At 45.3% G+C, this 10000-nt stretch overlaps 1 protein-coding gene across 1 annotated transcript in view; it reads right to left on the bottom strand.

Annotated features, from left to right (window-relative positions):
- The window catches only part of eif2b3 (eukaryotic translation initiation factor 2B, subunit 3 gamma), a 53731-nt gene extending 48203 nt beyond the window's left edge, over positions 1 to 5528 (bottom strand). The window contains exons 1-3 of the mRNA XM_080546264.1: positions 5262 to 5528; positions 4402 to 4559; positions 745 to 902 (exon numbers count right to left, since the gene is read on the bottom strand). Of these exons, the coding sequence (XP_080402390.1) occupies positions 745 to 902; positions 4402 to 4549 (306 nt within the window). The 5' untranslated portion in view covers positions 4550 to 4559; positions 5262 to 5528. The remainder of the gene's footprint in view (positions 1 to 744; positions 903 to 4401; positions 4560 to 5261) is intronic.
- Between the last annotated feature and the right edge of the window lie 4472 nt (positions 5529 to 10000).

The raw sequence follows: 10000 nt of genomic DNA, 5'->3' as shown, positions 1-10000 counted from the left end.
TGACGGCCCAGCGGCCCACAGGATCTGCTGCTTCAATAGCCTCCCTGATCCCAGCCTCCGCAACCTCCCCACCCTCCTCAGCCTCCACACCCTCCCTGGGCCTCCACACCCTCCCCACGCTGGGGCCAGGTGCATCATGGGGCCTCTGCCCACGTTCTCTTACGCCTCACACAGGCAGGACACTCGCCGCTAACTTGCGAACTCCGCTAACGCTAACCCCCTCCCCCTAACACTCACACACAGTACTCCCCTCCCCCCACCCTTCCACCCCCCAAACACACCCACACACAGGTACCCAACACTGACACTCTGTGAGAACCTCCTGACATGACTTTCCTTCCCTCCGTTCACATTAGCAGCCGAGCGTAGCGCCCCAGGCTGACTCCGTGGCCCTGCGCGCCAAAGCAATTCATCATTCTATTTTTACCCACTGCGACATTTCGAAGAAAATTAGAAAATGAGGAAAAATCCTATTAGAAATGTCATTCTAAACCTGCCTCTATTTACATCACATCGGAAGAGACAAGAGGCCAGTTTGATATGTGGTGGGAAGGGGGGGGGGGTGGGTGGTCGGGGGGGTGAAGGTAGTATTGAATTATTGCGTATTACACTTTAAATCTGCGTCCATAACTCAAACTCTCACGTTAAATCACGCATAACCGTCTACGGGAGATTTGTGGAAACGACTGGCTTTGAACCAGTCTGGGTGACATCATCTGTCAGGCAGCCAATAGGAGGGCTCACCTTGATCTTCTGTTGGATATGTCGGAGGGCGTCGGCCGTGCCCATGTCTCCGTCCTCCTGGATACACACCACGTCCAGCTTCATCTTCACGTCCAGCTTCATCTTGGGGTCCGTGCTGATCATCTTCTGGACCTCCTTGGTGGTGATCACGATCACCTCTGGAAAGAAACAAAGAAAGACACAACACGCGTTTATTGACAGGCAGTGTTGCCAGATGGGATTGTTTTCCAGCCTAACCGCAGTCTCAAAGCCGCCCAGTGTGATCAATAAGTGAATCACACCCAATCTGGCAACACTGTTGACAGGGCAGAGCAGCTCTTTAACATCAACATAAATCAACAATAGATAATAAAGATAATAATGATAATAATGATAATACAATATTTATCTAAAAGAAAGAAACAAAGACAAACGTTTCAAGTTCAGGTTTATACAAGTTGATGTGTTTAGCATTATATCTGAGAGCAGCCATTTTAACGTCAACAATAATAGAAGACAATAACGTCGACAGTAATAGAAGACAATAAAAGATAATAAATATAATAAAATCTAGATCGTGCTCAGTCAAGCGACCACCTCTTCGGGAGAGAAACACAGACTTGGAAGGGAGGCTTGGGAGACTTGACTCAGCTCAGTCAAGCAGGCAGGCAGCACAGCAAAATGTTGGAACCTCACAAATCTCAAATGGAAACTCTGGCTGACATTTTCCTACACTCTGAAGGGAAAAAGGTGCTACCTCCTACCAAATAGGCTACGGCTGTCCCTGTGGTGAACCCTTTAGGGTTCTGTGTAGAACCTTTTCCACGGAGGTTTGGATCTACCCAGAAGGGTTCTACAGTACATGGAACCCAGAATAGTTCTTCAAAGGGTTCTCCTACAGGGACAGCCAAAGAACCCTTGTGGGAACCTTTTTTTTTTTTCTTTCTTCCTAAGAGTGTATTCTAAAGAGTGTGACGTTTGGAGTGGAACACTACGCTCAGTCTGAGTCAAGCAAACAAAGTAAACATACTCGTCATGGAAACTGCAAATATAGGCTAGTTAAAAAAAGAAAAGAAAAGAAGGATTTATATATATATATACTGTATACATATATACGTATATATGGGCCACATGACAAGAAGTGTCTGGTCTATATCACCGCTGGAATCTCACATATACAATGGAAACAGTGAGACACTTTCTGAGAGAGATTTCGTTACAAAACAAGAAAAACACTGGCAAAGGCAAGCCAGTCGTTTGGACATTCCTATACCTTAATTCTGCCTGACTGCATAAATGTTTCTTCCAAACTCGTTTGCTTACTGTAGCTGTGTTTAGCCTTGTAAAAGCTAATTGCAGAGCCGGGCTCGCTGGTGGGGGCCGCAGTGTCCTGCCCGCCTCCCCGCCACACAGGACGCTAGCACGGGAGGAGGCCGCAGGGTCACAGCACCACTTCTATGTATACACATTCTGGCTGCGTTCGTAAATTCGAACTCTGAGAGCAGCGCCACTGGGTTCAACGTCATAAAGGGACCCCGAGTAATTTGATTGGACCAAGTGGCATTCCATGAGTGCTGATTAGATTCCAGAGCAAATGTATGAACGCAGCCATTATAATACAAACCAGCAGGGCGCGGTTGTTTAAAAGGTTTAATCTGGGTCAGAATGATCCCGATTCTTTTTTGCTATCCAGGATCAGATCGAGCTGGCTGATTTCCCCCAGTACGACTCAGAATCAGCCAGATAGATCTGCTATCCTGGAACAGAGAAAAGAATCAAGATCATTCTGATCCAATATAAAAAAGTTTTTAACAACTGGGCCCTGGTGATCAAGGTCTGATGTATTCTTGTAGCTGGGGCTATATTTAATTTATGTATTGTATTGGCAAACACAAGGCTCTACTATGTCTTTCTGCAAAAAAATCTCTCCCTTTGTAAACTCCTAGTTTCTGAACTTGACGGCGAAACCGTACAGTCATAAACACAACCGGCCCTTTAGCCAAAAGAAATACTATTCCAGCCAACTTACTTCTAAATAGAGGTGCTAGGGCTGTCCTGCTTTATTTCAAGACGTTTCCATAAGAAAGCATCTCATCAATCAGCTGTGATGTTGTTCTCTTACAGGAAATAGTCAGTGAAAGTGCTTAAACCTCCAGATATTACTACTGGTGCCGTATATCCCACATGTTGCAGATATGTTTCATGATATATAGGCTTTATGATATCACATTTACATTTTACGTCATTGGCATTCGGCGGACGCCTTTATCCGAGGCGACTTACGACAAACACATTTGTCTGAGCGAGTGAATCATCTATCCGTCAGTCATAGAAAAGAAAAAGTAGTATACCACAAGGCCTACTTCTCAGTAGAGCCCTACTCCAGAGCAAATCCCTCTAAGTGCACTTAGAGAAGCACAGGTGGCCAAGAGCAGCCCTCCCGCCCTCCCTCCCTCCCTCCCTCCCCCCTCTCTGCCTCCCCCCTTCCCACAACCACAGCTGTAACTATGAAAGTCACAACTAGACCGAGAGGAGTCCTCACTGTATAATCCCCGGACCGTGTGATGAGAGAGAAAACGGTCCTCTGTATAACCATCTCTGTCGTTTATTTCCCAATAATGACTGAATCTGAGTTATCTTGGAGCGAATGTGAGCTGGCGGGGAGAGGGAGGCCGAGCAGCGGTGCCAGCAGCGTTGATGCCACAGCGGGGACTCGTAAACAGCAGAAATAGGTCATGAATAGGTCTGCTGTACGCATTCATGTTGTCCTTTCGCAAACTTTTTGGTGGGGACTGTGCAAGAGGGTTCCACACACTTTTCATTCAGTTGGCGCCTGCTGTCTGTGTACTAGACTAATTACGTAATACGACATATTACAATACTGTTTCTCGACTGTTCTTCTAGCATTGTGACTGCCAATGGCCCCGGGTCCTACCATAGATTCGTTTTTCTTATCATGACTCATGAGTGATGTATAGATGGTTCTCTTACTTAGACAAATGTGCTTGTTGTAAGTCGCATTGGATAAAGGCGTCTGCTGAATGTCTAAAATGAGCAGTCTGTGTTCCGCTTGTGTAATAACACAAAAAGCTGCACTACATAAACCATGGTAGGCCTAATTACTATGTTACCAACATGATAATAAAACGTTGTTGAGATAGTGACCTAATTAACTACAGTGTTACTACAAACTCCTTACAGCCAGGGTCCAGTTGTTCAAAACATTTAATCTGCATCAGAATGATTCTTTTTTGCTATCCAGGGTCAGATCAAGCTGGCTGAACTCAAAATCAGCCAGATAGATCTGATCCTGGATAGCAAAAACGAATCAGGATCATTCTGATCCAGATTAAAAGGTTTGAACAACTGGGCCCTGGAGACCATAGTCTGGCTTGGATCAGTGAACGTTCAGAGAAGCTAAGAAACCCTTTTAATTACTGCCATGACTCACTGTGATATATGGTTAGGCCTATGTTGTTATGTATGTTGTATATCTGTGTGTGTGTGTGTGTGTGTGTGTGTGTGTGTGTGTGTGTGTGTGTGTGTGTGTGTGTGTGTGTGTGTGTGTGTGTGTTGTGACTTTATGTTTCTTGTCTTTCTGTTACAATGGGCTAGGAGGAACCTCGTTTTTTTCCTTCCTGAGGACAATAAAGTAGAGCCATCCATCTACTACTGTACCTTCAAAGCCCACTCTCTCCAGCAGGTTGAGGGGGTACCAGATCAGGGGTTTGTTCCCGACAGGTAGCAGAGGTTTGGGGGTGTTGTAGGTGAGGTCCATCATACGGGACCCGCCGCCCGCGGCCATCAGTACCGCCTGGAGCTCCATCTCTCTACACCTGGGAGGGACGGAGGAGAGGAGGAGGGAGGGATTTGTATTATTTGTACTGGAACACTGCAGCAAAAAGCACATGTGCCATACACACACACACACACACACACACAGAGAGAGACACACACTATTCATGTGCCAATCAGCATATTCGTGCTTTCATTCTTCATGACAAAAAAAACAAACAGCTTCCGATTTCCATTAGAGTGTCGTAAGCTAAGGCGAACAGAAGGTCCACCACTATGAATGAATGAATGAATGAATGGTCTTTATTGTCATTGATATAGTACAGGTACCAAACAACGACATTTAGGAGGGGGGGCTCCCCTGGTGCTAGGAAAGAAAAACTAAAAACAAGAAGGGAAAAGAGCTGGTTTACATAAATAAAGGCTATGTACACTATCCACTATACTATACTATACAAATAAAACACTGTGCTGTACTCTATGCTATGCTATGCTATACCTATTCTAACATTTCCTATCTCTGAACCTTATGTACCCGAGGGTTGTCATATTGCACATAGTGTTATTTGCACATTCATTTAAAGTGTCGCAGACTCGCAGTTTGCAGGTTTGAAATGTTCACAGTTGTATTTCAGTATTTAAGGACTCAGTCAGTGGACTTTACCTAACAGCATTACCCAACGGCAGACTTATATGTCGTTGTCGTGTTATGACTCGAAGTAGATGAGGAACATCATCATTACCTGTCAGACTGTCACAGTGTCTGGTCAGTGTCTGTTGACAATGCAGATCGTTGAGTCCCAGATGTCAGAGCAACAACACGCTGTTAGCTCCTGAGGCTAGCCAGCTACCTCACACTCCTCCCCGCCCTAAACCTCTATCCACCGAGACAACGATATAGTTATTATATTATAGTCCGTTAAGACCCTCACATGTACCCGGTACTCACTAACGTGTAATAACGACGGAGGTAACGTGAGAGATACTTCGTTTAACCGGGCTAGCAAGCTAACGAGTATGATGACATTTGGGTGCCGTTGATGAAATCAGACCGTGTGGAAACAGTATGAACAACTATGGTTCCCATCTCCCAGCCCTGCGTCCCATGTCTCTCTAGGCTTTACACAACCAACCAGAAAATTGTAACCACAACCACAACCATCATCTTCATCATCATCCACATTCACTTCAACAACAACTACAACAACATCAACAACAACAACAACAACAACAACATCAACAACAACAACAACAACAACAACAACAACAACAACAACAACATGAACAGGCTTCACCTCAAAAGAAGACAATTAGCCTATGAATGAATGAATGAATGGTCTTTATTGTCATTAATACAGTACAGGTACCATACAACGAAATTTAGTAGGGGGGGGCTCCCCTGGTGCTTGGAAAAAAAGACTAAAAACAAGAGAGCCAAGGGTAAAATAAGTTAATATGTTTTATCTGTGACAAGTGCAACCTGTAGTTCCATTCAAGAACTCTTTTATGGGAGAAGAGGACATTAAGTATTTCACTGTGTGTGTATTTTTTGCACATACAGGAGGGAGAGGGGGTGGGGGGGGGGGGGGGAGAGAGAGTACTCCTAAGGATTCACACCAGTAATTTCCAGCCAGCCAGCAGCCAGGGGCCCCCACCGGGCCCCCACCGTCCAGCTCACCAGCCACCCAACCTCCTCCAGACAGACGCAGCTCAAGGCAAACCCCAATTCGCAGACCTCCGATGTAACAGCAAATTGAACTCAGGGAATGTGGCTGGCTTTGTTTGCTCTGGACAGGAGATGAGCTTCAGTGGTAGCTAGCCGCTTGCAGAGGAAACTGTGGAATAACAGGACAGGCTGTTGCAATTCACCCTGAGGAAATAAGGGGGGAAGAGAGGGAGAAGGAGGGAGGGAGGGAGTGAACAGAAGTTACAGAACAGACATGGTTACGAAACATTTTTTAAGCTCTTGTTTAAGAGCTCCACATTTACTGACTGTGTGGTGATACTACCTTTATATTGTCCTCCTAAAGACATCTTCATCCCTACGACCCCCCTTTACAGTTTCTCTACTGTAAACAAATGAATAATATTTAAAAACATCCTTCTTCTAGTATTGTGGGTACTATGTATAGTATTGGGACTGCCAACGACCCCTGGTCCTAGCATAGATATCTTTTTCTTTCGATGACTGATGGATAGATGGCAAATGTAGGCAAATATATTTGTTGTACGTCGCTTTGGATAAAGGCATCTGCTAAATGCCAGAACTGTAAATGTAAATATAAATGTCATGTATTGTAACTTTGTAAATTCACAGGGAGAGAACAGACATTGAAATGGGAACATTCCTTTACTGTTGCATCTTTTCCACCAGCCTAGCCGTGTTTTTGTTGTTGTGTATAATACCTCAGTACCTCCAGGCCACTTATAATGACTTTGTTGACGAAATGTTCAGCGACGTGACGTATGAGACAACTCATCAAACTGCCTTGGTCGCTTTGACGTACCTCTGCTCAGACAGAGGAATGTTTGCTGTGGTGAAGAACAGCCTTCAGACCACCCACAGTATCATGTGTTGATGATTTAAGCAAAGTTTACCTACTGGCATCTTCTGTAATGTACACAAAATGGACCACTGATATGTTGCCAATGAAATCTCATTTAATGATCATAAACCAACCCTAATGGACACCAAATATTTAGATAATAAATATTTAAATATTGAGATATTGTCACTTTTAGAACCCACAGCCTGAACACACATTTTCTTTAAATGATATATGGCACATAAACCTTTATTTTGTCAATTTGTCAATGGAAATTATTTTAAATTGGCCTTCCATGTTACCTCACAGCATGCAGGATAATAAGAGTGGAGTTGGCATTTTTACTGCATGTACACATCAACAACAATAACATCTAAAACACTCATACCACCAAGTACACTGTACACTTCAAACTTCGCCTGTGATTTGAGGATTTTCCCAGTGTTCCTATGAGATCTCGGTCTGGCTCTCGAACCTGCGACTGTGAATGACGACGTCTAAACGTTGGATAAGTCTGCATTTATTCATCAGAGAGCGAATAAAAAGTCACGGACCAACGACTTTTATTCCTTATTCCAAACTGGCTAACATGATAATCTGCTTTTCGACTACAAGTGGTTCTTTCTTTCTGTCCCTGCGGTCCACCCCATCAGCCTTCCTCCCCTCTTGTTTACAAGGTGTTTCTTACGTGCAGGTGGCATCAGTTTTGTCATAAAAAAAAGGCTTCTGGCTGAAACCGCAGTGATCATAAAAGTCAGACCTCACCACTGGCTCTTGGTGAGATTATCCTTTTGCCTTTTCTGGTTTTTTTGTTTAGTTTTTTTTACAACTTGACCGTGACATTCCACGTTTTCTGAACTGACCCAAAAACACCAGGCGGGAAATGTGGTGGTGCAACTGGTTGGTAAGGGGTCACTGATGACTCCATTCACAGGGCTGGCTGAAAAAAAACGTGGCAACAGTAGAACAAAAAACAAACTGCGGAAGTTCCCTCAAAAGGGACGATTAACTTTGGTAAGAGGGATCGTGCTGTAATGAGTCCATGAGAGTTTCTGGCTTCTCTGCCTCGTCCGGAACAAATGAACATACCAGATTGTGTTTTTGATACGTTTGTTCAGACACCTCTGAGGATGATGACTGAGTCCAAGACTGATTTGGATTGACCACCCCCATGACAGATCAATTCCATAATCTATTCTCAACTGTTAGATCATTGTTGGTGCAGATCTGCAACCTGAGAAGTTGTATTGGAACCTCCTGACTTGAATCTGTTCTGACAGATGAAGTCAAATGAATCCACACACGGAATCGTATGTTCTGAAGAAAGAAAGAAAGACATTTTCTTTCCCCTTCTGTGGAAAATTTGTTTTCTACCGAACGATGGAAACGCAGGTGCAAGAGACCCCATCATCAACTGAAAGTCAACTGATCTCTGGGTTTTCATAATCCAAGCCCAGCCAATTTGGCAATGAAAGCCCTTTTATGTCAAGGCCTGCTTTAGCTCCACAATAACGGCACAGCAGAGAGAGATAGAGAGAGAGAAGGCCTCTCTGAACCAGACTGCCTGCCCCGCCACCGACAGACAGACAGACAGACAGACAGTCAGACCTACCGACAGACAGACAGACACACCGACCGACAGACAGACAGACACACCAACCGACCAAACGACAGACACACAAGACAGACCAACAGAAAACAGACACACCGACCGACAGACAGACAGACAGACCGACAGACAGACGTGAAGCCCCTGTCCGTGATCTCCCGTCTCTCTCCCCCTGGTTCCCTCTCCCTGGCTGAAGCCCTGGCACTTGTAAATCATTCCCAATTCCCTTAAACAAGCCAGTTGGATTAGGTTGGTTTATATCATAAACATTCGACGGGGCCAGACCACCCAAGGAGCGCTGTCTCTGCCCCCTGACCGCCACCCCACCCCCCGCCCACCCTCCCCCCTCCCTCTTCCCCCCCTTGCCTCCCCCTGAGCTTGCAGTGCGGTGCAGGCACAACATGCCCAGTGTGGTTTGTGTTTGCGCCACTTCCAGGACACGGCGTGTGGAGAGGAGCGGAGCGCAGCAGAGAGGGGGGGGTGGGGGGTGTGAGTTGGGGGGGTGGCAGGGGGGTCGGTGGCCCTGGAAACAAAAACAGAGCCCATTCACGGTCATCCGCCGGTGACATGGATAAACACATTCTACGTGTGTGCGTGTGTGTGTGTGTGTGTGTGTGTTTGGGTGAGCATCTAGAGCTGAGATTTTTATTATTATGCATAGACTGCGGCAAAACAGAACATGTGGCATTCACACACACACACACACACACACACACAAAGACACACCGACACACACACACACACACACACACACACAAAGACACACCGACACACACACACACACACAAAGACACACACACACACACACACACACACAAAGACACACCGACACACACACACACACACACGCACACACACACACACACACACAAAGACACACCGACACACACACACACACACACACACACACACACACACACACACACACAAACACAGACATGCCATAGAACAAAGCGTGTGATTCTTGTTGGGACAAGCTGAATAGTATGAAAACAGCCTTTTATCGTCGGCATGAAAGATTAAGGATTATGAGGGAGGTGATGACAGGGGATATGTAGGTTAACTCTGCTGTAGGACCCTTTCAACCATGAGAGGAAGTACACGACGTACTGTATAGACTAGACATACTTAATGATATTGAACGATTGTTCATGCAGAAAGGTCTCCAGAATTTCCATGAAATGAAAGCTCCTAGAAACATACACTTACGGTAAAGCCCTGTGCGCGACTTAAAACAAACCGCGCCGAAAAAGAGAAAAATGACTTTCTATTTTTACTTTCCTCAGTGACTTGTGCTTTCTTTCACTCGAAACCGGTGAGATTTTTC

This window comes from Nansenia antarctica (genome assembly GCF_963989245.1).
Source record: "Nansenia antarctica genome assembly, chromosome: 16".
Taxonomy (NCBI): domain Eukaryota; kingdom Metazoa; phylum Chordata; class Actinopteri; order Argentiniformes; family Microstomatidae; genus Nansenia; species Nansenia antarctica.
The sequence above is the reverse complement of the archived record's forward strand: the minus strand, read 5'-3'. Positions and strand labels throughout refer to the sequence as shown.